Here is a 27407-nt window from a genome sequence, read left to right on the forward strand (position 1 = left end):
TTATTTGACAGCTGAGTGGAGGGAGCAGCAGCAACAGCAACGGCAACAGCAACAGCAACAATCAGGCCACAGATGGTCATAGCAAGAGTCAATCCCAATCGCAGTCTCAGCCTCAAATTCTGAGCCAAAATGGTTGTGCAAATTTCAGTGCTTCCAGTGATAACAGCAGCCAAATTAGCGCCAGCGACGAGAGCAGTAGCTTTGGGGCGAACAATCAAAACAATAGCCACAGCAGCCACAGCCACAGCAGCAGCAGCAACAGCAGCGAGGACGAGCCCCAGTCGAGCAATGCGGCTGAAACGCTGAGCTTCTTCAACGAAACCCTGGATCTATCCCATGAGGATATTCAACGTACTCTTATAGCCAATATGCAGCCGTACAATACGGCAGCAGGAGAAGCAGCCACGACAACGATAGAACCTTTGGCAACAAGCAACAGTAGCAATAGCAACGGACATTCCCAAGAAGTGGAAAAGAAACCTCTGCACGGCCATGAAGTCGAAGCGGAAGCTGAGGAGGATGAAACAGACGATGTTTTTGCCAATCTGGATGCCTTCGATATGCTCGTGGAGTTCCCCGAGCTGGATCTGGACGATAAGCAGGCTCTGAACAACACGGCCCTGGAGCAGGGCTCCTATCTGGGGCAGGCGGCCACTCAGGCCCAGCCGCCCCGGAAGATCCACAACATCTGCGACTTCAGTCCGGAGTGGTCCTACACCGAGGGGGGAGTCAAGGTGCTTGTAGCCGGACCCTGGACGAGCAGCAATAATGCTGGCGCCTACACAGTGCTCTTTGATGCACAGCCCGTGCCCACGCAGATGGTGCAGGAGGGAGTGCTCCGTTGCTACTGCCCTGCCCATGAGGCGGGCTTTGTAACGCTCCAGGTGGCCTGCGGCGGCTTTCTTGTTTCCAACTCGGTCATGTTCGAGTACAAGCTGTCGCTGCTCGCCGATGCCCCCTTCGATGCGAGTAGCTCCAACGATTGCCTGTACAAGTTCACGCTGCTCAATCGCCTCTCGACCATCGATGACAAGTTGCAGCTGAAGACGGAGCAGGAGCCGACGGTGAGTCCGATCTATAGACATTTTTATAACTCTTTTTCAAGTGAAATACTCTCTTGCAGACGGACCACACGGCGCTCTATCTGGAGCCAAACTTTGAGGAGAAGCTGGTCGCGTATTGCCACAAGCTGACTAAGCATGCCTGGAGCATGCCAAGCACAGTGGCAAGCTGGAGCGTGGGCCTGCGGGGCATGACGCTGCTGCATTTGGCCGCCGCCTTGGGCTACGCCAAGCTCGTGGGCGCCATGCTCAATTGGCGAGCGGAGAATCCACATATCATACTAGAAACGGAGCTGGACGCCCTTAGTCAGGATGTCTACGGCTTCACGCCGCTCGCCTGGTCCTGTGTGCGTGGCCATGTGGAGTGCTCCTTGCTGCTCTACAAGTGGAATCACAATGCGCTGAAGATCAGGACGCAGGGCCAGCAAACACCACTGGATCTGGCCAACCTTAAGGGGCACAAACATCTGCTGGCCCAGATGTTTCGACTGGAGAAAGAGCGCTGCCGCAAGCCGCATTTGCGCGGCGGTCTGGCCAACCTCTCCATGAACATTGCCGTAGAAACGGAAACGGAGGAGCCGCAGCAGCATCAGCAGATGTACAACAGCTTCGACTTGGAGATCCTCCAAAGAAAACACGATGGCGTCTTCCTAAGACCTGGGGCAGTGCATAGGTGAGTCGTCGCCATCCTTTATGGCCACGAGAGTAATCTATTTCTTTGTGCTCCGCCAGCAATCAAAGTCCACCCAACAATGGCAGCAGGTACTCCAAGCGCTCTTCCATAGACAGCGGCATCAACATGGACATACGCAGCAAGTCGGGCAAGTCCCTTCCCAGACTGCACAGGTAATCAATCCACAAGTATCTGGCCAGGCATTTGTTAACGATTTCGATTGCAGCAACTTTGAGGGCCATGACAACTATGCACTGGGCGTGGACTCGCCGCTGGATACGCTGACTGGGACCAATTCCCTGCTCTCGCCGCTGCGTAAAATGGATTTTGCCCTGTGTAAGTGTTGGGGATCGGCCTGTGCATGAACAAATGATCCAAACTCTAGTGCTTGGTTTATCCTCTAAAAAAAAAAAGAAGAAAAAAACAAAATGATCAATGTGAAAATGTTCTCGGCAAATTCCTAAACTAGGCGAGGTATCCACGGGCGAGTCGAGCCCCATACACGACAAAGACATCGATGGCGATGACACCTCGACGAGCGCCACAGATGTGACCATAGGCAATGACTTGGCAATGGCCCTGGCCGATGCAGTTGTAGGTCAGTGATGGCAGAGAGGCTTCTGCTTCTCTCCGGCTTTCTCTCTCCCACTCACCTGTACTTAATCGTATTGTAGCTAAAAATGTACTAACCAAAACCAAGTGGGAATGGGTTCTACCCATGGCCATGGCTATGGCTATGGCTATGGCTATGGCTATGGATATTGCTATCGATGTTGTTCATATTGTTGTTGCTGTTTGTTGTTGCATACTACATGTATACGTAACTATAAATATATATGTATATGTGTATTGTGGAGCTCGTTTAATCAATGTACTCGTAAATGTTCGTTATTAATATTGGTTGCTGTGTTGCTGGTTACTGGGTTTGGCCTTTGTTGGTCGATGCACACGTCCATGCGGCGCACAATTTTGGACTAGAACTAACCCTAACATAAATGTGCGTTTATATCGATGTCTATACCATAATCAACCAATTACAAACTACTCGTATAAACTGATAAACTGACAACACACTCGCCCGCCTTCCGCATAATCAGCCACGAACTTGATCGTTGTAAATACTCGTATTACTGCCACTATTACATCTATCGAAATGTGTGTGTTGTACTTATGTATGTAAATAGCTAACACTAACACACACACACACCACAAACACAACTACAAACGAATTGCTTGTCGGTGTACAATATAATTAGTATTAATAATAATTAAATAACAATCTAATGGATTTAAATCCAAGCATTCTGAAGTAGAGTTGGGTCACTGCTTGCGCTTGGTTGTTTTGTATTTTGAAACTAACTTAGAAATGAAAGCGAAAAGTGCCCAACTCTATTTAGTAGACTCGTTTGCCATGTCTCTGCATTTGTATAAATATGTTTCCAATTAACTGCAAACAGTTGTTGATAACTAATGGACAATTGGCATGCTTTCAGGGGATTCGGATGCCAAAGTGCTGACACTGGCCGAACACATTATAGCAGCAATGCCCGAGCGCATCAAAGTGAGTTTTAGCTGGGGAAATACTTCCACTACTAACTAACGATTCAAACATTTACAGAATGAAGCCGATGAAATGATGGTGCTGGGCAGCCCCTTGACTGAGCCATTGACCTCAGAGTCGTCGGCGTTGACAGACAGCTTCATGGATCCCCTGTTGGACTCGCTGCCTAATACGCATTTCGACAGTGATTTCAGCTTTGACTTTCACGACCACAGCTATCGGTACCACGATGTAAGCACGCCATGCTCCAGCCTGAGTCCCGCCAGCTCGGGGCCGCTGCAGTCGCCGGCCAGTTACTCCATACTGGGCACAGATCCGTCTGTCAGCTCGCCCAGTCCACCGCCGTCGACCAAGCAGCTGACCGAGTTCCTGCACGCCTCCAGTCTGTCCCAGTATCCGTTCGAGGCGGACTTCTCGAAGCTGACGCTGACCGACACAGAGCAGCGGGAGCTGTACGAGGCAGCCAAGTGCATACAGAAGGCCTACCGCTCGTACAAGGGCCGACAGAAGCTCGAGGAGCAGAACAAGGAGCGCACTGCCGCAATCGTCATACAGAACTATTATCGACGCTACAAGCAGTACGCCTATTACAGGCAGATGACCAATGCCGCTCTGGTCATCCAGCATGGCTATCGTTCCTATCGAAAGAACAAACGCTTTAAGAAGAGCGGGCTGGGCCAGGGCATGGCAGGGGGCAGCGATCATGGTAGCGTCAGCAGCAACTCGCAGTGCCTGTCCAGCTTCTACGATCACTACAAGCAGGATCAGCAGCAGCAGCATGAAATGAGCTCGCAGCCGAGCACGCCCAAGGAAACAAGTCCCTCGGGCCCCTTGAAGTGAGTGTTGAAATAAGCTAACAAATGAAAGCATTCAGTACTCATTTGTGTGGAATTTTGCAGACGAACCTACTCGCAGTCCACCCAGAATCAAGCTGCCAGGAAGATCCAACAGTTCATGAGACAATCACGCATCAAGTAAGTTCATCAATTAGTCGGTAGATTAAGCATATTGGATATAGGATAACCATAAGCTAACCCATGGGTACTGTAATTGCACGCTAGCATTTGGGATGCCAATTTGACGACTTTGGTAAGACGGCGCAGAGTATTATTTTAGAACGATTTTTAAATATTTTATTTAACATTTATGACACAAGATCCCCATGTTATCAGACTTCTAATGGCATTACTCATCTCCCACATAGACTACAGAGAGAACGAGCCGAAAAAGAGAAGCTGGTGCACCAACGCAGGGCGGAATACCTTCAAAACTTGCAGTATCAAGGGCAGCAGGAAATCTTGGCTTGCCTAGAAAATAAGTAAGTGGATGCCGCTTTATGTCTTGTAATGATTTGTAATATCTTGGAACCATTTGCAGCAGTTCTGCCCAGAGCAGTGGGCAGAGCACCTATACGAACAGCATCAACAATCTACAATCCAATCAGTGAGGGTAAACTGAGTGAACTTTTAACATAGGAGCGAACACAACGTTCCATAAGAATTTATGAATAGCTTTAACAACTGAGTGAAACGTTTCTACTTTCGTATTTGTTTCGATTAAGACTACAATCCCGAGCACCTCCGTAGTGGAACATTTGCTCCCAACTCAACTTAACTTAACTTAACTCTCTCTCTCTCTATCTATCACTGAATTAGTAGCAAGAACTAAATGCACTTTGATTCATTTTCGAAACGAATTTTAAAACTTAAAAACTGAACACTGATTTCAAAATGAACTTAGCCTAGGTTAGTGAGTGGTTTTTACATGCATATATATAAAACTTAAACTAATTAACTTAACTGAAAATCGAACCGAACTCCAGGGAGAATGATGAGAACACACAATTTTTCCATTTGTCAACTCGAAAGAACTTATTACCGAAGCCTTTGAAAAACTTTTTAACTCCAATTGTAGCGGAAATCGTACTCCACGATATATACATACATATATACAATACATGCATCCATTATATGATATGGTATATTATATTATATACAAAGAATCTAAATGAATATTACTATTAGCATGTGTATGCCCCCCCTCCCCTATATAGTTACATTTGTACATACATACTAACTAAATTCTAGTCTATTTTATCGTACTAACAAGCAAGCTCTGCAATCCGACTATGCCTGTCTCTAAACCTAAAGCTAAACCCAAACCAAAACCCCAATCCAGATGCAAAATCATCGACTAAACTACGTTAGATAGCTAGTTAACTAGTCGCTACGCTAACTGCTATTTAGGTCTAAGACTATTTATGGACTGGACTCCACTCTAAAGTCCCGAATGTTGTTGCTGATTTCTAAAATCAGAGTAGAGTTTGGAGTGGCGCAGCAGCTGCAAATCTACACGCATACGGCCGCATATATATCATGTTTCAAACAAAGCAAAAACTAATCTTATTTCCCTCACGCAAGTACTTAAAGCTATGCATGTGTGCTAAGTCTTAATTTATGTGACTACTTATTCTAAGCCTAGTAAATGATAGAATAGAGCAAACGTAGAGATAACCTTGTTAAGCTCCTTGGATGATATGACTTGAGACCCCCGAAACGGGGCACTTTGGTATGGTGGAAATCTCAGTCTCAACTTTCTGCTGCCTCAATTGATTGATCCACGATCTATTATTGCTTGAAGACACAGCCAAAAACAAAAACCCAAAAACCAAAAGCAAGAGAGTAAAGTTTTAAAACTAAATGTAACAATAAATGAATTTTTGTAAATTATTTTTGTCCGTCCACATTGTTAGCTTTCATAACATACCAAACAAAAGCATATATACTTACAAATATACACCAAACAAATATATACATACCTTTATAGAGAAAAGAACCGATAATGATCTGATAGGCAGGATGCAATGAAACAATTTTTAAGAACCGTTCAAGTTTGAATAAGTAGACAAAGCAAACCAAACAAACAATTACAACTAATATGTACATACACCAAATGAAGAAAAGTAAAGTAAAAGAAAGCGGAAGACCTCACAAATAAAAGCCCCGACTTATTGTAACCAAAGTGGCGACTGCCACAGCGCGAGTCTTGGTGGAAGTTTGTCGCAAATAGAACCGCAACTGCAACTGCAACTGCTGCTGTGGAATGGTGTGAAGGCATGGCAGTGGGCAGGGTTAACCTACCACATTGTTAACTATTCAACTACAAAACTATTATACTTAATTCGCACTCTAACAACTACTCAACGGAACTTTGATTGCATTTTTCTCTTACTTAACTCTATGTACATATACATAGATCTGATCAACTCAACTGATTCGATAACTGAAATGAAGACTAAATACGATTTCACAACTCAACTGACTTTAAGAATTGCAATCAATTTTGTTAACTTGCTTAGGCAGTGTGTTAGACATGTAAACAGCAACTAAAAACGAAAGTGAAATCTAAATCGAAATCTAATTAAATGCAATATTTGCACATAATACACACATATACACACACACACACACTTAAACTCTCACCAATACACACACACACACACACACACAATTTGTAAACCTCAATGTAGATGAAACCTGAGTGTGTTTTAATGGAAAATAAGTCTTTTTAGGTAGAGAAGCGGCCTAAGGGCAAAGAAAAACTTAAGTACCTTAAGCCAAGTACCGGCACTAAAACTAAAAACTAAAAACTAATCTATACTAAACTAAAATGTAACAAACAATTATATATGTACGATAAAACAAACAAAATACCAATACCAAAACTATGTATATCGTCTATCGAACAGATCATGTAGGATATAGGCATTTCGCCCTCGCCTAGTTTCGTTTGAAGCGTTTTTTCTTTCAACTGAACTTAAATCTAATGCAACACCAAAATTGTTGATATTTAACGAAACTTTATACAACAAATAATGTAAAAAAAAACAAGAAAAAATATAAGTACGTATGTATGTATATATTTTTAGCTAATGTAATTGGATATTTGGTACTCACATATCTGTTAGATAATTTCTACCTATCTTCGTCCTAATAGAACTTCTAAAGTGCGGCGCATGTACCAGGCAAAAACATTCTACTCCAACAAAGTAATCATAAACCTAATCCTAACCGAAACCCAAAACGTAGACCCTAACTAATTGAAATCTAAATCTGAATTGTTTGTTTCTGCTTAGTAGGGCAAATATTGGAGGGTGTGTGAAACTGTTGACTAAACTTTTAAGCGAATTATTACAAGTATGCGTAGAGTGTACTCTTTTTAAATATTATACCTACTTGTATGGGATATTCATCGTGAAACTATATACATAATATATCTACATACAAACTAAAGAATGTTTAACGAATTAACGTATTATACATACATAAATACATACAGAAAAATATGTACAGACACTGACACTGACACTGACACACACAAACTCACACTATACATACAATACATATTTATCAATTGTATAACGACTTTCCAGTTTCTGTAAAATTGTAATTAATTCAATAAAGTTTAATTCAACACTTTAGCCGCTGCTCTTTTATCCTCCCACGAACGACCGATCTGTGGCTCTTCCTGGCGGATGCATCCTCCCGACAAACCAATTAGCCAGCAATTTGTCTAAGTGAGTCGCTGGCCAACTGGCGCCATTCATTATCAATGGCTTGTCCTTGGCCCAAACCCTAACCCTATCGGCAAGGACCGGGGAAAGTGTCGGTATCTGCAGGTAAATGAAAAGAAAAACCCAACAAAAAACTCAAACCTTGCAGCTGCTTGGGTCAGCCCAGCATTTCCTTTTCTCTATCTCTTTTTGGTTGAGCTCAATTAACACTTGCTTTTGCTTCGCAGCGGGATGGGAACGAGGATGAGCTAATGGGGCGTAGATATGTACATCTGTATCTTTTCGTAGGTGTCAGCCGTTGTTTCGTAATTACGAGCACAATGCAAAATGCCACAGCATTCGCAGTCTCTTGTTAATAAATCGCTCCTGAGCTCCGCTCAAACACTCGCTCCGTCTCGACCTTTTGCCAGCGGATGAAATCGGATGCGTTGGCCATCGCCAGTGGGGCAGAGTCTTCCTGCCGCCGCACTGCTTTTCCAGCTCAGTTTACACTTGTTTATGGGCAATCGCTGTTTAGCCCGAAACAGTATTTTCCCAATGCGATTTTCCGCACTCCTACTCCTCGGATCTGATCGCTTCACTGGCTGCCTGGCTGCCTGGCTGCCCTGCCTGCACACCCCTCCGTTTGGCGTTCGGCGTTCGTCGTTGGTCGTTCGACGGGCAGCGGAAGCTGCTTTGCTTCGTGGGGAAATGTGAAACCGAGCGTTGAGCCATAACAAATAACAATAAACCGAAAGCAGCTCTCTCTTTCTCTTTCTCTCTCACTACAGTTTTTGTTGTTTTTTTTTTGGTAATTCTGTTGTTTAAATGGAACTTTTCGGGCTATTCATGATTATTTCATGGCTGCTGGGCCTTGTTTTTTGTGTGTGTTATATATTGTTTTATGGTTAGCTGCCAGTGGAGCGACAAAAGCTGGCTTTGGGGCAATTGGCTTGGTAGCCAATTATTCTGAAGTAAAGAATAGAACTCTGCCATGGAATTTACATCCATAAAAAATGCATCAAAGGAGAGAGAGATATTCTGTTGCAAAACAAAAGACTTTGGCAAGGAACTTGATTCAGAGCAGTCTCAATTAAAAGCTTAGACAATGCATCGATATGGAGGCAGGGAGGCCAGTGCGATCTTCGAGATCACAGGTGCCTCGTGAGGCACAACAATGTTGCAGCGACATTTTCGAATTGCAGCTAATCAACAATCGATGGCTGGCCATAAAGAGAGACTGGAGCTCCATAAAACAATTACCTCAAGCTCAAATTTAAAAGTCTTGGCACACAATAAACCACGAGTGTGTTGTGGTTACTTATCCTTGAGCAAGAGACTACTGCCTCTGTCCCTGTCCCGGTATCTGGGTCAGACAACACTCTTGATTGCTTTGCCTCAGAGTTAGAGCCAGATGCTGACAATGCATCGGGGCAGAGCTTGTCAGTAATTGACGTCAACTATTATTGGGATTAACAGCTCATCACCATCATTATACTCATAGGGGTTCTGGTACCAGCGATGAGGATGACTCAGGCCAGTCGGCGGCTAACTAAAGTCAAGTACTTATAGTAAACAACAATGGATTTTCAATTGTTTTTCGAGCTGGAACAGCGGGCACCTGCTGACTCTTGACTGTTACCTGTCAACGGCTTTCCACCAAACTGTTTAAATTACCATAATTGCATTTAATAGACTGCCATCGAACGTTACCTCAGCGGCACTAAACAGAACACGTCTTTTATCCCAGATCCAGTCGTCAAGAGCGCCAAGAGTGAGAGATATATGTATGCATGTGGCGACTGCCTGGGCAGGAATTAGCATAAATGACATATCAATTAAGACGACACAAGGTATCCGAGAAATGCATTAGATGCTGCAGCTCCTGCACAGCCACAGTCCCACAGTTCCAAAGTACCTCCTCCCGGCTCCCGGCTACCGGCTACTGTCATTGGGGCTGGCAGAAGAGGCGCGTGAAAAATAATATATCGAGGCTTAAAACATTTCCCAATGTAACCAAGAGGCGGACTGCAAATAACCGACGATAAATCACTTTGCAAAAATGTTCAAAAACAATTTGTAAAACTGCAGACTGCAGAAATCGCTGTTGAGGCTGTTGAGTCGGAGTTGGAGTCAACACAAGTTATAAATTTAAACGGGGAAAAGCAGCAACAAAATCTGGGAAAATCTGTTAAAATTTGTACACATTTGTAGCCACACTTTGATGAACATGATTTGTGTTTTGTTCGACACGCTGACAAATCGCGCAGGTTAGGCGGGGAAGCGGGGAGCATCGCGCATATAAGCGAAGAGGAGCCCAGTCCAAACCGTTAGGCCGCCTCAAAAATTCTCAGACGCAAAAACACGACTTTTAACCACATAATTGAATTGATTGCCGAAGAAAGTTTTCCCCCAAACAATCATTAAATCGAAGGCTTCGCTTCATCATTATCTTTCGGAAATGGCAAGGGGAGCTGGGGCCCCCAGCCAACGCTTGCCGCCTTGGCTACATTCCAGTCACGTGCAGGATCATCAGCCAATCGCAAGCGATGACTGGAGAACGAACATGTTGCGCATATATGCAGCTTCATCGAGCAGGGCTTAAACTCCAGTTGGCTCTTGGGGCTAGCGGCTAGCAGGCAACATGTTTGAACCGAACAAGGTTGGATCCCAACCGTGACCAATATGATCAATTACAGTGAAAAACCGTGCTTATACTTTCCGCAGTACAGGACAGTATCGTTTATCTAGTTATCTATAAAAGTGAGAAAGGCTGAAAGACTACACAAAAGAATAAAACCGGTAGTTCAATGTTTCTTATAGGGACAAAATAATGACACAATATTTTCCAACTGCATGATTCCTTAAATCATTCAAGCATATCAAACTCGAGCATGTTGGCTCTCTGGCTGTTTCGTGCATGAAGCAACTATATAAGGAGGTCTCGTCGGCAGAACGGCGCCCCTAACAATGCTGTCAATAAGTGCGAGTGAAAGGGCTCTGCGTAGTAAGTACGAGTGAAACGACAATCGAGTGTGCTGATTAGGCCTTTGAAGGAAACGTGAAAAGAAAACGAGAAAACGTACTGGACTCTAAGGGCGCAAAACGAAGCGAAGGCAGCCAACGAGCAGCCGACGAGATCACCTTGTATAAATGCTTCATGGTTTCGGGTAGTGTGTGAATATTTTTCGGGCCGTTCAAACTCAAACTAAAACTCGCACGCGACGGTCGGTCGAGCGGCATACGGTACCATACGAAACACCATATAGTAGCGCCTTCTGGCAGATCGGGTTCGTGCAGCGATCAGCCGTCAGTGCCGTGCCTCCTTCCTACGACTCGGACAATCGATCGGATCGGTGTTCCTGGCTCCATTTGTCGGCTCTGGTCTTTAATTGCGTCACTAATGAGCTGCATTTATGTTAATCTCCGCACACGGGACGTCTAAGCATTTCAAGCGACACTCAGCAATACAAAGATCCAACGATCCAGCCATCCCGGGGCTCTCCAGCTTTCGGCACTTCTTCTCTTCTTTTCTTTTTGTATTTTTGGTAGTTTTCACCTGCTGAGCCGTTTATGGTTATTGCCGCAATTCCGTTGTGACAGTCGGAGGCGCTTTATCATAAATTAAAAAATCGTGTAGTCGGACAGAGCTGGACCCCCGCTCGGTCCCCGCGGCCCAACTGATGGATGATGGTGCCGCCGCTGATGCCAGTTTCGGCTGTGAGTTATGGCCGGGCCAAGGCGGAGATTTGCATGAATGAAACGCACGCGCTGATAAACGAGCTGCTGGCCACAACAGCACCATCCGTGCCAGCACCAGCCCCACTTCCAGCCTCAGCCTCAGTCCCAGCATCATCTCGAAAACAGTTTTGTGATCCGATCTTGGTGCTCTCGCGATGACTTAATTGAAACGCCGCTGGCAGAAGCAGAAGGTGTTAATTAGCATACGAACAACTGGACAGAAAAAAAAGTTTGCCGCTTTGTGTATTTTGTGTGTTCGGTTTTTGGATTTTGGATTTTGGTTCTCGGTTTTCGATTTTTGGCCGTCGTCGTCGTCGGTTTGCGATTCGATATTGGTCACTACCGCCTGGCTGGTCCTATTCGTACAAGTGTGTATTTGTGTGTGTTTACTGACTGCTGCCGTCTGCGTTTTCGGATCATTAATAACAACAACCAGACATTGAGGCATTAGTTTACATCCAATAGAAGTTCTGTAGCGGCTCGGTTCGGTTTCCTATGGCAGTGGTTTACGAGTAAAACGGAGACATAGGAACGGGTCGTATCGCTGGAATAACAGCAGCATCAGCGAAAGGAATACTCCAGGCCCCTGATTGGAATGGGAATGGAAATCGAGACTCTCAGTGCGAATGGGATATGATGATAGTGGAGGCAATTGTTGCGCCTGTATTCGTGTTGTGTGCCGCCACGGATCTGCATCGTCATGTGGAAAACACATAACAAGCTCTTAATCTACTTACTCTGGATTATGGAAATAAGGTATAGTAGCTCCCATAATCGGTGTGCCCTCCCATGGCCATTAGTTTTCACTGCCCATTCCCCAATTCAACGGATTCGTGTGGTAGAGTTGGAATTGGTTTTGCTTTTCTTTCTTTTATCAGCGGACAAATCTGCTCGGGTTGACAACTCTTTCGTGGACGTCGTCCTATCGCGCACATCGCTGGACACGATCGCTAATTTTTATCTGTATCGCGGTGGTTACCGCGAGATGTACATGCATGAATACATATACATATGTACATAGATACATATGTAAGTTGTTACTCCTTATCGAACGCCCAAACAGTGTACGCCTCAATCGTCAATCCTCAAGACTCGTGTTCGGATCCTATCCTATCCTATTCTATGGTTGGGAAATCTCGGCAGGCGTTGCCATAAATCGGTCGGACGACTGATGGCGCGGGGGGATATGAATGGGAAGGGGTCGAGGGAGGGGGTTGAGAAAACGCGCTGGAAAAAATCTCATTAAAATTGGCAATTAAATGGCAGGCAGCAACTAAAACACAAAACTGACAGAAAGACAGTCGACTCGTCATCAAGGCGACTGCCATTTGTACCAAAAGCGAATGCAGGCGGAGGAGCGCCTCTGTCCGAGTTACGGAAGGCGGGATTGAGGGGAGATGGTTGAGGAGCAGGAGGAGCATCAACGACAACTTGAAATCAATTTTTGCCATAAACTCATCAACGTTGCCTTGTCCGTGCACGAGTAGTATGTGTGTGTCCGTCCGTATCTCTGTGTCTGTTTCGACTGCTATCTAATTGCCCCGATGCAGTTGCAGTTGCAATGAGTGGAGTGTATCTTAAAGATACGCTGCCCCACTCCGTTCCTCTCTCTCTCTCTATCTCTGTCTTTCTCTATCCTTTTGGCAGTGGGCTGGACTGGACTGGTGGGCCGGCGCGTTGCAGAGGCCTCCAGCTTGAGCCTGTGCACACAATGCATGCCAGAGAGCAGCTCCGACCAGGCCAAGAAGAGCAACGAGACAAACCAAAAAGAAAAAAAGGGTCTTAACCCAGAAATGCTTAGCTCATGTAATTGAGGTTACTGCAATTTGAAGGCGCATGCCTCCGCAGCAAGCAGGAAACAACTTCCAGACCAGGCTTCAACTCCACCTCCACCTCCACCTCCACATCCCGCTGCACATCTCCTGATCTGCTCTCGTACATGGACAATTGGAACGCATGAACGTGCAGACAAACGCTCAAATTGCGATCAAGATCACTCTGTGTGCTGCGACTTGTTGCCCGAACCCGCTGCATTTACAAGCCCAAAATGGCATAAACTCTTGTTGCAAGTTGCAAGTTTTTGTCGGTTGCCTGTTGCCTGCTGCCTGCTGTCTCATGCCAATTTCCCAGGGCAACCTGCAGAGCTGTGCGGGAGCCGTCGGCGGCAGCAGCAACGGCAAAGGTGGTCGAGGAATCTCTTCTCTGGCTGCAGACATTTGGTGGGGTTCTTTTACTACTCGTACTCTGGCGTAGCTCTGGCTATGGATGAGTGATCGACTGCAAACCTCAAAGCACAAACAAAACTATCTGCCGTTGATCTGTTTGTCTGGCCGTGATGGCCAGGGCGGCCGCCAAGAGCCGCACGAGGAGTGCGGGAAGAGAGGCGGATGGCTGAGTGGCCATTCGACCACTTGGTCTCTCTGCCAATTGTCCATGACGAACGATCCGTTTTGGCTTTTACCTGTTACATGGACACGGCAAACATACACTGAGCCAAAACAAAGAGAGTCAAGTGGCTGGCGATGCCATTACAAAGTTCACTCCATGCTCGGGTTACCAACTGTTACCAAGTATTTACGGGGAAAGCGTAGACTGGCACTGACTCTAATAGGAGCTGATTGCACTCTAAATCATTTGGGACTCCCTTTTTCTGTCGGTGCAGCTACATATGTCTTTCTCTGGTCAATTACGTCGTCGTTTTTGTGGCCAGTATGGGCTGCAATTGTTGCTGGCCGTTTGTCTGACCGTGGCAGCGACATTTTTCTTGGCCATGACCATGGACTGCTTCGCTTCAGTGCTCCTTAAAGCCGCTTCCCGCTTCCCGCTCGCCACTCTCCTCTCTCTCTCCCTGCTCTCTCTGCTGCCATCCTGCCACCCATCCGCTGCGCCTTGGTCTTGGTCTTGGTCTTGGAATATTTGTATTTTATTGATGGCATGTTGAACAGCCTTTATGGGTTTTCGGTTTGTTCGCTGCTCGCTCCCCCCTGTACTGCCCCTCCGTTGACCACTCCCTCCTGGCACCGCCCACTTTACATGCAGCTGTAGAGCAAAGTTGCTGCTTTTATCAGCGCCACAATACTTTCAAATGCCCCAACAGATATGGAGGGGGGGGGAGACAAATGGAGGACTGCAGACCCAAGGCATTGCATTGTTTTGCCTGGATTAAAGCGCCTTTGTTGCTTCCGCCTCCAATTGGTGCTAAGAGAGCCATAGGAGATGGGGGCGGGCAGAGTCTGGCAGGGAGCATGGGGAACCATGAACATGTCAGCAAGCCATGTAATTACCAGCGAGAGCGCCAGTCATATATTTCTGCCTGCTCTTGGAGGCGCTACTGGTGTAGTACTCGCACCACGCTCGCCGCCCTCGCTGCCGTCCCTGTTCCTGCACTCCTGCACTCCCGGACTCCCGGACTCCCACTGCCCCAGTCTCAGCACAGCGGTGGGTCGAAACTATGCGGCGGACTAGATTCGCACAATTATGACAGGGCCCTAACCAGATCGACTCGGGCGCAGCGTATGCGGCAGTCGAGGATCGCCCGGCCAGTGTCTGGCCTGCGCAGTGGAAAGGGTAGAGGCGATCGGGTTCGGGTTCGGGTTCGGGTCTGGGTTCGGTGTCTGTTTCTGTTTCTGTTTCGGTTCGGGCTGCTACGCCTGCGCGTGAAAATATTAAAGTCATATTTTTATGAGGCTCCAAAGTGCGCATTAAGTCGGTCCCTCTCTCGGCCTGTGCTGTGCTGTTGTTGCTGTTGTTGGTGTTGTTGGCCAGCTACGAGTATTGACTCGCACTGGGGTTGGGGGCATTTATGCTTTGCCAGCACATAAGTGGCCTGTCCAACGGCCTAGCTCCAGCTCCAGCTCCAGCTCCGTTTCAGCTGCCGGGCGTTGAGTTATGCGCTTGGCTTAATCCATTTTTAATGATTCCGCGTTGTCGTGGCAAATATTTTTGTGCAAATTACTGGCTGAGGAATCACCAATTTGTTGCAGAGCAGAAGCCATAAGACTGTCGATGGAACTAGTTTCGTTTTTCTTAATGCGAAACTCTATTTCGGAGCTGGAGTTGATGGTGAGGCAGGCGTACAGGCTGAGTCGAAGGAGGAGGCGGAGGCGGATATCGTATCAAGTTCATGACAGGTCCTTGCTCTCACGCAGCATAGAGGGTCACGAAGCGAAGGCAGGGCCCCGAGCCGTTCTCGATATAGAACAAGAGATAAAACTACGAGTAAACCACACACAGACACACACAGAACACAGCACAACACAACTAAAAGTGAAGCAGTCTAAGGACAAAACAGAGCGAAAGGGATACGAAACAAAGCACAAATCAAGCACACACACGTGACTTGGACTCCTCAAGGGAATGGAGATCATTAAGGGGGATGGGCATGGCGATGACGATGACGATGATGATGAAATTGTCGGCGTTGACATGCAACAGGCAGGCAAATAAAGCAGCCAAAAACAAAAGGGTTGAGGAGAGATGGAGAGATGGTTGCCTTGATTGTTCGGCTGGAGGTTGGAGTTGTTATAGAAGAAGCAACGGGCAGGGCAGGGCATGACGGTCACGCTGAGCGAACGCACGTAAAAGCTATTGACTGACTGACTGACTGACTGTCAGAACGGATGCACCGACCAACAGATTGATCAGCTTGTTTTCGGGCCAGCAAAAAAGAGTTGAAGGTTTGCGGTTGAGCCCCCAGCCCTTAGCCAGTTACCAGTTGCCAGTTGCCAGGTCGTGCCGGTTAAGCGAGCCTAATTATTAGTTTTGCCACCAATTTTCATCGTTCATCGTTCATCGTTCATCGATCGTCCCGGATCGCTCCAGTCATGTTAACAGCATGTTTAACAAGCCAAAAACAGCATCCAACATGAGCAAGAAAACAAGGATAGCCACGGGGGTCGACGGCTGAAGTACCCTGGCTTTGGCTGTAGAAAGTAAAGACTTTGGTGAATCCTTTGGGGAGTGTCGATCAACGTACACAATCGATCGATCGGTTAAAGGTTTGTTCAGATCTTGGGCTGGAGACGACTCCGTGCTCCTCTGTGGTGGGTAAAATGTGTAATTTTCTGTAAATTGATTTAATTGCCGCAATTAAAAATGTCTTGTAAGAGTTGGAGCTGCAGAGCTGAGGCTGGAGACACCGGAGTGGCAGGCAGCGAAAGCAATTTACAAATCTATACAGATGTGGCAAATGTGGCCATGTGGCAACCAGTCGGAGTCGGAGTCGGAGTTGCCTACCCAATTGTTTTCTGTGGCCCGAGGATGTGTTTTTGGCACGGCAACAGTCCCAGTCCCAGTCCCAGTCCCAGTCCCATTTTCAGTTTCTGCCTCGCTGCCCGTCTGCTGCGGACAAAAGGCGATCGATCGACGACTTGATTATGGAACCAGCTGTTTGATGCTGATTGGTTTGGCAGCCGCAAATCGACAGGTTAGACAGTTGGACACGTCTCGGCAGTGGGCCGGAGAGTGGGCAGCATAAAAGAGAGTAGGAGAGCGGGAGACGCCCCCGCCTGGCTCTGCCTCTGCCTCTGACTCTGGCAATTTGCAACTCATTGTCGAAACTCATTAATCCCATTTGCCATTTTTTGACTGTTAGCATTAATTTGGCCATTTAACTCGAATATCAGCTGAGTTCAGCGTGGCTCAAGCGAAGTTGATTGGACGGACACTCCATCGAGTCACGATGGCTGCCTGCCTGCACCGAGCTTGAGCTTCTCCATCGCCAGCTCCATCTCCATCTCCATATCCATATCCATATCCATGTAATTATGGCTAATAATACAGCTGGCGGCAGAGAGTTGACTAAAACTGACAGAATAACGCCCCGTGAGCCCCCTGCCAGAGCCACCGCCACCTGACAGAGTCAGCAACGCATTAATCTCTTGGCCAGACTCGACTTGGCCTGGCTCTAATACGTTTGTCTTCGATTGGCCGAGATGTGTTGGGGCTGAAGCCTCCAATGGCCAACGAAATGAAAATTAAATGAAAATCAAGCCACAGCTCCAGTGCTGGCGGCGTTTTTTGTGCACGACTTTTCAGCCATTGCCAATCGAACGATCCAACGATCCAACGATCCGACGATCGATCGGCGTTTGTTTGTAATATTTTATTTGATGCCGCTTGGTGGTCTACAGGGTGTTATTTATGGTTCTGTTTGCTTTGATTTCTCGTCAGATTAGTGTCCAGCTTTACATCCGCCATGCTCTGCGGCCGCATTCCGGGCCTGACCTTGCCCCAGCGCCAGCTGTGCGGGGAAATGCCGGACGCCCTGATCGCCCTGGGCGAGGGCCATCAGCTGGGTGCACAGGAGTGCCAGCAGCAGTTTCGTGGCCACCGCTGGAACTGCTCAGAGGTGTGGCAGCGTAATGTCTTTGCCCATGTCATACCCATTGGTGAGTTGGCCAGAAGCCACAGCCTTTTTATCCATGCTAATCCTTGTACAGCTTCACGGGAGGCAGCGTATACGTATGCCATAGCCAGTGCTGGAGCTGCCTATGCGGTGACTGCTGCATGTGCGCGCGGCAACATCTCCACCTGCGGATGCGATGTGCGCCATAAGGCTGGCCCCTCCACGGATGGCACGCCAGCCGAGCCCTGGAAATGGGGCGGCTGTTCTGCGGATGTGGACTTTGGCATGAGATATACCCGCAAGTTCCTCGATGCGCGGGAGCTCGAGCACGACGCCCGCACGCTGATGAATCTCCACAACAATCGAGCCGGGCGAACGGTGCGTATGCGGGATTTTATCATATGTTGTAGGGCTCCTCCCTAATTGTGTTCCCTTTCAGCTGGTGAAGAAAATGCTTCGCACGGACTGCAAGTGCCATGGCGTGAGCGGCTCCTGTGTGATGAAGACCTGCTGGAAGAGCCTGCCGCCGTTCCGTCTGATCGGCGACAAGCTCATGCAGAAGTATCATAAAGCCAAAACTGTTCAAGCCGTTCGAGGCAAACGTGGACTGAGATTAGTAATAAGCAGGTGAGTGGATAACAATACTGATCCGAGAACTAATAGAGAAACCCTCTCCATCCCAACCAGAAGGAAACATGGAAGTGCCCGCCCCGCTAAGCCAGCCTTGGTGTGGCCAAAGCGCATGGAGCTGATCTACCTGGAGGCGTCGCCGAACTACTGCGAGCGCAGCCTTCAGACGGGCACCCTTGGCACGGTGGGTCGTCTCTGCCAGCGGAATGGACACGGTTCCCAGAACTGCGACCTGTTGTGCTGCGGGCGTGGCCACAACACGCAGCACATCCGACGCAGCAAGCAGTGCCGCTGCCAGTTCCGATGGTGTTGCCAGGTGGAGTGCGAGCTGTGCGACGAAAGCTACGAGGAGTTCACCTGTAAATAGCACGGACCCACCACTCGGAGACACTCAATGTTGATAGCACTAGGATTAGGTCATAACTAAAGCGTTAATTAAGTATTATCCGAAATGTATTACACTCATTCCACCCCCACACAGGAGAAGACACACGCAGACACATTCCAGATTACAATAAAAACATTTAACATATCGCCGAGATTATAGGTAGATCGACAAAGTGGAACGATGTCCGAATAGATTTTTCAAAGATTTTCTATCTCAAATACAAAGCAGCTCATGATTCCTTTTCGGCCTAAAAGTATGCTACAACTTTTAACGCGACGCTAAATAAAAGAATGAAGACAAATATTGTTGGAAAGGCTTATGATGCTTTTGTTGTCGCCATTCGCAGTCGAGGTCTTGTCTTTCCCTGTTTTTCGGTAGAACCACAAGAATTTAGTGAAAAGAAAATGGTCCATCTGGACAACAGCGCCGAAAGACTAAAGCAACTTAGCGATCAACTGAATGATCAGCTAGATCGGGCCTAAAACTTGTGTCACATTGTTGGAGTCTTTATAAGTGAAGTCCTCCTCCATGCCGAAATACAAAAATTAAAGACCTTATGATAAACATAGTATAACAGAATTTATTCATCAAATTCATTGTTGGACTCGTCGTTGTTGCTGTCGTCGTTGCTCTGGTTTGCATCGTCAGACTGCATTTGCATCTGCATCGTGTCCAAAAGAGATTTCAGAAGACGTCTGTTTAGATGATCCGTTTGCGTTAATTCAGGTGCGGCCTGATGTGGAGACTCTGTGTCGGTGGGCACCGTGGTGGTAGCGGGTGCTGGTGTTGAAGCCATGGCATCAATGTGTTCCAAAACGGGCATACTTTGACAATAATTTATATTTGTTTTTGTTTTTTTTTTTTCAATGACACACGCCGGCAGTGTGACCGCGGGTTTATGGATACGAAATATACCGTCTAACCCTAAACGATTTTAACACCGTCACAGTATATACTGTATGCTTAGATTTTACACGTGATATTCTTCTACTCGTCGCTTACATACATTTTACATAAATTAACAAGTTCACCAGTTTAGAAGCAAAAAGTTTTTAATATATTTGGTAAACACCCCAATAAAAGGAAGTCTCGAAAACTAGCCAATCTTGTTAAGAATTGATTGTTAAATTGAATAAAATTTTAGCTTTAGTGCTGTAAGTCCTATCTGGCTGGTAAATTTAATTAGAATATCAAATTTTAGAAAAATGAATTATGATTTATTGTTTACTTACGGTATATTTGGAAAAGAATGGTACATTTTAGAATATACATGAGGGTAATGCGGGTAATATTTGATCAGTAAATCCACGGTCACACTGGGTCCCAAGCCCCTCCCCACCCGAATTTAATTTTGTAAAGTAAATAATAATAAATAAATTAAGATTTAAAATGTTTGAGCCTGAAACGGAAGACATGTTGCCGCGCTCAGCGCCCAGACCCAGTGCATCGGCACCAGCGGGTCTTACCGATCAAATTGTGAGGCCAACAGTGCCGGAAGTTTCGATATTATTCGGACAGCCTCCGTCGCAGCCGCAACCGCAGCCCGAACCGACGCCGCAACCAGCGGCAGATCCGCGGCCCAGCTTCGCCTCCTGGAAGAAGCAAATGCTGCCCCGAGTAAACTTTAGCCCGATTCTGTCAACAGAACTTGGCCCGCGGCCGGTCCCAACCAGCAACAATTTTCCGAGCAGCCCCAATGAGTACTATATTACTCCTCGAGAGCGGCCTTACGGATATGAGGCGGCGCCGTCGAGTAAATATCAGACATCCAGTCAGACCGGGGCAAGTTATGCAGAGCCAGTGAGGCAGTACCATCAGGTGATGCGCCCACCCGCCCAGACAGCAACCAACGATGTGCTCACGATTTGTGCTGGAACGCAAACGGAAGCTGTACGTATATCGCCATCTCAAACGTCGTTGCCGTCCGTTGTGTACTCGGACATCAACATAAGCAATTTGGTCAATAAGAATGACCTTGCCAGAGTAGTTGATCTTCTAGAGTCCATGCATCAGGAGCAGCAACAGCTAAGAAGCCTCTGCGAGTCGTTGCTGCAGAGCCAACAAGCGACTGCAGGTTCCAGCTCAAAGCCGTGCCGGACAGTTGCCTCACAGTGTGATATTTTAACGACTAGCAACAGTGAGTAAACCGAACGAAGATAAACACATACTAAAACCCATTCAAAACGTCCACAGCAAAGCGTATGGCGCCTGTTATTCATGATTACATAGTGGAGGAGGATGAGCCATTGCCCGCACCACATTCGCGAGGTCTCCCACAATTCCAGTCGCCCCGGGCCACTCCGCCAAGAGCCCAGTCGACTGAATACCGTGCCAACACACCCAAGACTACGCGAATGCCAACCACGGGTGGTGTGGTGTCCAAGCCGAATGCGGAGAAGAGCATGGTCATGAAGGAACTCGCACGGAAGTACTTACGACAGCCCGTCGACGAGCTGATGCAAGAAATGCGCTTGTCCCCGTCGCCTGCGGATGTTACTTGCATCCAGAAGTCCCCACATGCGGAACCGCTTCGGCAGATAGACAACTTAGTCCACACACAGAGCCCCAACGACATGTCGAATGCGTCTTACAAGTATCTTAAAAAATATCGCCTGCTACCGGAAGAGCAATTGGAGTACGGAGCTCATGAAAACGTGCGAAACCCATCGCCCTTCAAGGGTGGACATGCGGCATCTGGTTCCCCCCAGATGCAGCTTGATCTGGATAATATTAGGAATCAGCCAAAGCTTCTGTAAGCGGAAGATCAACGCAAGTGTTATGCATGCACATGCGTCCACAGCTTCGTATTGAGTGGAAATATAATTCATTACACATATGAAATATACCAGACAGAATCCAAGAATACATTAACGAAGGGCGAAAACAGAAACGACAGTGGGACATACTATAGAGACAGAATAATTAGACGTTGAATGAGCCCAACTCAAGCGGGTACTTTCAGACACGTATGTATGTAGTATAAGGTTTTAGCGCAAGACCAGCTGCATCTCGGATGCCGACTGTAGCAGCACCTTCAATCCCTGCATGAAGCCAGCACACTGCGCAAAGTCCGTGCCGAATGCAATGCGTGTATGCACTTCCAGGGCATTGGCGTAGTCCGATATTTGAATGTACTGTATTATTTGATTAAGATATTGCACGGTGGTGGGTGTGAGCTGTCGTGAGAAATGTAAACGTTAGTTACCAAATGCAAATAGTGGATCCATGGCCGAGCCTTACCTTCCCATCGCGCAAGCAATCGTAGAGATTTTCCAACCGTTTGACGACATCCACAAACTTGCGTTTGGTGCGCTGTTATTAAGTCGAATATAATTAGAGTTTTGCCCTAAAATGAATGTGGATTACGTGACCACTTACCGGATCATTGGTTGCGCTCAGGCAACGATTCTTCAGCTCCTCCAGTACCGTCTGCAAGTAGATGTATTCCTCTGGAAGTGGCGGCTTCTCCTTTGGCACCTCTGGTTGGCGCTGTTGCTGCTGAATCGGTGCCGGCTGTTCGGTGTATCCAATGTTCTGCTGCTGCTGCTGTTGTCCCTGCCAGTTTTGCTGCTGAGGTGGTGCCTGATTGGGAATCACCTGCTGTTGGGGCTGGAGGTATGACTGCTGCTGCTGTGGATTGTTGTTGAATGCAGCTGGATTGTAGTACGCATTGCTCGCCACGCCTGTTGGTGGTGCATTCTAAAAAGGTGGATGATTCACAATTAAAATACAGCTTCCTGTTGCTACTCCGCTGCAACATACCTGATATTGAGCTGGATCCATATAACCGTTTTGGTTTTGATTGGGATCAACAGGGAAAATCGGGTGAAATATTGGCGCTGCACTAGGTTCTGCGACTGGCTTTGGCTTTGGCTGTAAAATGAAACAATAGTCAGACCTTTCGTTTCGAGTTACAGCACATTATTCTTACCGCACGTGATGATTTCAATGCGGGTGGATCGTTCCAGCCTGGTGGTGGTGTGGGATTCCGCTGTACGTTCTGCATAATGGGTGGCTGAGCAGCTGGAGGCATCGTCTCAATGGGATTTACCCCCGGCAAGTAGGAGTTTTGCTGTGCTCCAGCGAAGGGTGTTTGATTGTAACCTTGGCCAGACGACAGAGGGTTGGTATTGAATGCATTGCTATTGTATGTGGGCACGTTGGCTGCTTGTGGAAGTGCACCAGGACCTGGTCCTGCCGTGAACGGAGCTGCGGATGGCGCTGGAACAGGAACTGGATTGTATGGCATGCCATAGGCACTGGTGGGGGCAGCCACAGATGGATCCAAAACATATTTCGAGCGCGCATGCACCCCTAAACCGCCAGACGGACCACTTGACGATGGTGGCGGGCCACCCGAGGAGCTGGCGTTGCTGAGTGGCCGCGGTGGATGGGCCGCAGGCTCCTGCCTTACTTGTTGTGGATTAAATATCTGCGGTGCCGTCTGGGCTGCTGGATACGTTGCTGGTGCGGGTGGCGCGGGCGTAGGCCAGCCAGTGTTGGCTGGGTTTCCATACTGATTGGCTGGTTGGCCATAGGACATAGAAGCCACAGGATGCTGCTGTGAGAAGGAGCCTCTACCCCGTTGCTGTGGGCCGGGGTATCCAAAGGAAGCAGGAGCTGCAGCTGCAGCCGCTTGTGGCTGGGTCTGTTCCAAATTGACGGCGTTGTTGATGCGATCCCGTAGACCGTGCAAAACTTCATTTTCACACGTTGCTCCACCACCCAGCGTTGTTATGTACTGAAGAGCTGCCGTGAGTGCTCCTTGGGAGGCTAAAAGGCCGCCATATTCAGTGAGGAAGCCTGCAAAGCGGCCAGCCAAGTCCACCGAGATGCCCTGCTGCTCCAGCGACTTGCACATAAGCATCACCACCTCGGCCAGGTCCTGCAGCTCGGTGGTGTTCAGCTTGTAGCTATGGCTCTGCTGCTCTAATTGCTTCAGCTGATACCAGGCGCTCACCAGCTTGTCAATGCTTCCCGCACAGATGTAGCACAGCATGGCGTTGCGTGTAGACTCCACGCTGTTGGCGCACTCGTTCAGCAAGCGATCCCCCAGGCGCTCACAGATATCGACCACTTTTCGCTCGCTGTGCTTGAGGGCAGCCACCAGGGCTTCCTTCCAGGACTCCACCGTGCAGCGGTTGACGAAGTCAAGCCAATCCCGGGTAACCAAGGCCGAGATCACATGCGACAGCTCACTCTTCTGCTGCCCCAGGTATCGGGTTTGGGTTCGAGTAAGAGTATCAATGCCGGCTGTCGAGGCTATGATGAGGGCCTCCGGTATGCGTTGTGCTTCAAGACACAGCTCTACGGCTGCCTCGATGTTGCCGGTTAGTATTGCCTCGGCAATTAAGCTGTCAGAGTCTGTGAGTAGAAAATCAATTAGCAGGAAGCTAGCCAGCCGATCAGTTTATTCTCTGTACTTACGATCACCGCTGGGAACTTTGAACTGGGGCCGCCTCGACTGCGTGGCATAGTCGTGATTTTGAGAATCGGTTCCATTTCCATCAAATTTGTTGTCCAATGTTGCCTGCATTAACAAATAAACATTTTATTTAAAATGAGGCAACAATTTCATTGAAGATTTTGCACCACTTTGCAGCTGCATTTTCTCTTTCTGTGTTAGATTCTGTCTAATTTGTACTACTCTTAAATCTTACCGAATTATCGGTGCTATAATTTGTACTCTGATCGCACTCAACTTCAGAAGAGTCGCTCTACAGCGACAGCATAGCAGAGCCCCACGTATGCATGGAGTATGTTGTCGAATAGAAATAAGTATACAAAGCAAGATGAGCAAGACGTACGTGAAGAAGTTGATAGTGCGTGGCGGGAGGTTGCTTTTTTGTGTATGTCGTTAAACTGATAAGGTCTTGTCTGATAGAGTGGCGGAAACTTACATGGGTGAGTGTGGAAATGCGGGTCGTGAGTGTATCCACATCCGACTGTGAGTTCGTCTCAGTTTCCTTGATAAACTTGTTGAACTTGCTATCAATGTCATCTTTGTTGTAGCCTAACGATAAAGACAATAACTATTTGTGTCAGCAATACCCCTCAACGTGGTCTCGCATACCCAAGAGATTGAGCATTTCCTCCTTTGGGTTCAGCTCGAAGTTGGCCTTGATGAAGTACCAAAGGTAGCGACGATGCTGGTCCGGTGTGTCATCAGCTCTCTGCCGGCAATAATCTGCGTAGTTGGCATCGGCCAAGGAACGCTCCAAGGCATTAGCACGCTCCACGAGAGCAGCTTCTGTGGTTAACTGCGATACCTTTACCTTTTTCGAGGTACCATCGAAGCTGACCAGCTTTCCACCAAACTGTGAACAGAAAAATAACTCAATTATAAAGGAAAACTCGAGACATGTTGAAGAGAAACTTACCCCAAAGGTAACGCCACAGGGTCGCTTCATCCACTTGGGTGCGTGCGTCAGATCATGGTAAACCACTTGCGTGGCCTGCTGCGGAATGGGCTCTTGGGCAAACTGATCCATTCCCGGGAAGGAGTCTGCGATCTTGTTTGCCGTCTGCACCAGATGGTGGGTGCCTCCATGGAGGGAATATATGGAAACGGCCCCCTCCAAGCTGGCACTGGCAATTAGAGCCGGATTGCGTGGACAGAACTGCACATCGGAGTACCAGGATGATGTGGTGGCCACTTCCGAGAGAATTTCGCCTTCGGGTATTTTGGTGTTGGGATTCCAGCAGTATATGCGATTGTCCTTGCCGCAGGACACCATCAGATCGTTGTCCTGAAGGCACCACGACATACCCAGCACTCCGCGCTCATGGATTTGGTATGTTTTCGCCGGAGCAGTGGCATACCGCAAGTCCCACAGCTGCACAACCGGCGCCTGGTCGTCCTCCGAGGCCAGCCAGACCTGAGTCGCTGCCTCTGGATGCCACTCTATGGCATGCCACCGCACACGAGATTGCGAATCAGAGAGCTTAATGATCTGCTGGCTCTTGCGCAGATCCCAGATAACGCAGCGTGTGCTGAAAACAGAGGCCAAAATGTGCTGCACCTGCCGATTCCAGGCAACATTTTTGACATCCTCCAGTGGCTGGGTCTTGGCGCCCGGGTTCATGTGCGTTGCTGGGTTGTTCAGATCCCAAATATAAATCTCCGATTCAGAGGCACATGAGGCGAGCAGATTGTTTTGGAAGGGATTAAAGTCCAGTCCGGTGACGGCCCCAGTGTGCTTCTCTTGGCGAGCCAGCAGGGGTTCCTCGTTGCCATTGGCGAGTAGCTTTCCGGCCGAATAAATATTGATCTGACCCGCTTCACAGCCGCCCACAATAAGGCCGCTTGGATGTGGACCTATGGGACTCCATATAAGTTTCTGGAACCTGCAAACGAAACCGAATTAAATTGAATCCCAAAGGATTAATATTACGCCCAAAACTAACTTGTGCTGGCTGGCCACGCTGGCCTTAAGCTCCAGGTCGTAGGTTGCATCACTGAAGTTGGGCGAGTATATCTCCAAGGTGGAGTTTGCATTTGAGTCAAACTGCTGGGCAGCCGTGCCGGCAGCCAACAATATTTGCTGCTGCTGTGCCGGAGACCACGCAATGTTCACCGTCTTCTGCAATTCCTTGATTTTCATGTTGCCAATGTTATTGATGCTGCAATAGAAACAACTACAATTATTTTCGAATAGTTTTAGTCTTTTCTTGGGCCGCTGCTGCCTCTTCCAACTGAAATTGTGTCACGTCCGTCCAATTGGAGTGCGCCCCGTCATCACTTTTTCATGGGGCATCTACTCTGCCTATGTGGCCTCAACTCTGGACTCTACCAGCATCAAATGTTGCATATGGTTAAACTCACTTAGAATTGTAATTACAATTAACATTCGCTAACACTTTTAGCCCTGTTTAAAAATTGTTATTATTCTTTTAATTGGAATATGTGGACACCGCGGAGTTATCGATAAAATGTACCCACGGGGCCTCGGAAATATACCGAAAGATACCCGGGAATTTTCAAAATATACTGTAAATATACAGTAAATCTTAAATCATTTTCCTCGATTTTAATGTTCTACTTCATATTACTAGCTATTTAGGAGTTTCCGCGCTAAAACTAAAACTGTATCCGATTTATCAATGAATTCTCCACAAGAGTGCCAAGTTTTCACGACATCCTTTTGTAGATATGTTTACAAAAAAAGCTTAAAACTAAAAAGGTCAACCATCAAAAATAGCATAAAACAACGTATTTGACAATTTGTTGATTGTCAACCGGTGGCTTAGTCTTGTACGGGCATTTTTATCCCTATTTCCATAAATTAATATTAATGAATAATTTTCAAGGCTGCTCTCAAACATTAAAACCGAGGAAAATAGAAATTAACCCACTTAACCCCACCCTATTTGTCTAGTTTAAGAACTGTTGCTGCCAGGGCTGAAGAAAACTAGGAACGGTATTTGTGCGTCAGCTGTTCCATTCAGTGCTCAA

The 27407-nt window shown here is 47.4% G+C and overlaps 5 protein-coding genes across 16 annotated transcripts in view; 3 read left to right on the plus strand and 2 right to left on the minus strand.

Annotated features, from left to right (window-relative positions):
- LOC117582536 overlaps nucleotides 1–7119 on the plus strand; it is a 36217-nt gene extending 29098 nt beyond the window's left edge. For 4 of the 10 annotated variants that reach the window (XM_034270384.1, XM_034270886.1, XM_034270967.1 and 1 more), the window contains 10 exons: nucleotides 12–1064; nucleotides 1124–1734; nucleotides 1794–1907; nucleotides 1961–2070; nucleotides 2204–2332; nucleotides 3228–3295; nucleotides 3353–4131; nucleotides 4195–4269; nucleotides 4500–4613; nucleotides 4673–7119. In XM_034270384.1, the coding sequence (XP_034126275.1) occupies nucleotides 12–1064; nucleotides 1124–1734; nucleotides 1794–1907; nucleotides 1961–2070; nucleotides 2204–2332; nucleotides 3228–3295; nucleotides 3353–4131; nucleotides 4195–4269; nucleotides 4500–4613; nucleotides 4673–4742 (3123 nt within the window). In that variant the 3' untranslated portion in view covers nucleotides 4743–7119. Of the gene's footprint in view, nucleotides 1–11; nucleotides 1065–1123; nucleotides 1735–1793; nucleotides 1908–1960; nucleotides 2071–2203; nucleotides 2333–3227; nucleotides 3296–3352; nucleotides 4132–4194; nucleotides 4270–4356; nucleotides 4385–4499; nucleotides 4614–4672 lie in introns of all 10 variants that reach the window. The other 6 variants (XM_034270704.1, XM_034271135.1, XM_034270554.1 and 3 more) reach the window with 5 other exon arrangements.
- A 3925-nt stretch (nucleotides 7120–11044) lies between these two features.
- LOC117582704 (protein Wnt-2) lies at nucleotides 11045–19096 on the plus strand. Of its 2 annotated transcripts, none has more exons than XM_034270624.1 (5): nucleotides 11045–12344; nucleotides 17760–17977; nucleotides 18029–18312; nucleotides 18374–18561; nucleotides 18622–19096. In XM_034270624.1, the coding sequence occupies exons 1-5, from the start codon at nucleotides 12289–12291 to the stop codon at nucleotides 18929–18931; spliced, it is 1056 nt and encodes a 351-aa protein (XP_034126515.1). In that variant the 5' UTR covers nucleotides 11045–12288; the 3' UTR covers nucleotides 18932–19096. The 2 variants fall into 2 exon arrangements, with proteins under 2 accessions (XP_034126515.1, XP_034126523.1); XM_034270632.1 differs by having other exon boundaries at nucleotides 12262–12344; nucleotides 17765–17977.
- A 410-nt stretch (nucleotides 19097–19506) lies between these two features.
- LOC117582725 lies at nucleotides 19507–19828 on the minus strand. Its single transcript, XM_034270655.1, has one exon. The coding sequence runs from the start codon at nucleotides 19773–19775 to the stop codon at nucleotides 19533–19535; it is 243 nt and encodes an 80-aa protein (XP_034126546.1). The 5' UTR covers nucleotides 19776–19828; the 3' UTR covers nucleotides 19507–19532.
- A 434-nt stretch (nucleotides 19829–20262) lies between these two features.
- On the plus strand, nucleotides 20263–21842 carry LOC117582683. Its single transcript, XM_034270603.1, has 2 exons — nucleotides 20263–21089; nucleotides 21146–21842. The coding sequence occupies exons 1-2, from the start codon at nucleotides 20342–20344 to the stop codon at nucleotides 21706–21708; spliced, it is 1311 nt and encodes a 436-aa protein (XP_034126494.1). The 5' UTR covers nucleotides 20263–20341; the 3' UTR covers nucleotides 21709–21842.
- Nucleotides 21760–26870, minus strand: LOC117582663 (protein transport protein Sec31A). Of its 2 annotated transcripts, XM_034270581.1 has the most exons (12): nucleotides 26778–26870; nucleotides 26360–26575; nucleotides 25333–26299; nucleotides 25026–25269; nucleotides 24853–24965; nucleotides 24613–24669; nucleotides 24380–24482; nucleotides 22884–24316; nucleotides 22715–22825; nucleotides 22331–22651; nucleotides 22193–22264; nucleotides 21760–22128 (listed from the first exon to the last, which is right to left on the minus strand). In XM_034270581.1, the coding sequence occupies exons 2-12, from the start codon at nucleotides 26554–26556 to the stop codon at nucleotides 21940–21942; spliced, it is 3807 nt and encodes a 1268-aa protein (XP_034126472.1). In that variant the 5' UTR covers nucleotides 26557–26575; nucleotides 26778–26870; the 3' UTR covers nucleotides 21760–21939. The 2 variants fall into 2 exon arrangements, with proteins under 2 accessions (XP_034126472.1, XP_034126483.1); XM_034270592.1 differs by lacking the exon at nucleotides 24613–24669 and having other exon boundaries at nucleotides 21875–22128.
- Nucleotides 26871–27407: the final 537 nt, after the last annotated feature.

The sequence above is a fragment of the Drosophila guanche genome, unplaced genomic scaffold, assembly GCF_900245975.1.
Source record: "Drosophila guanche unplaced genomic scaffold, DGUA_6, whole genome shotgun sequence".
Taxonomy (NCBI): Eukaryota; Metazoa; Arthropoda; class Insecta; order Diptera; family Drosophilidae; genus Drosophila; species Drosophila guanche.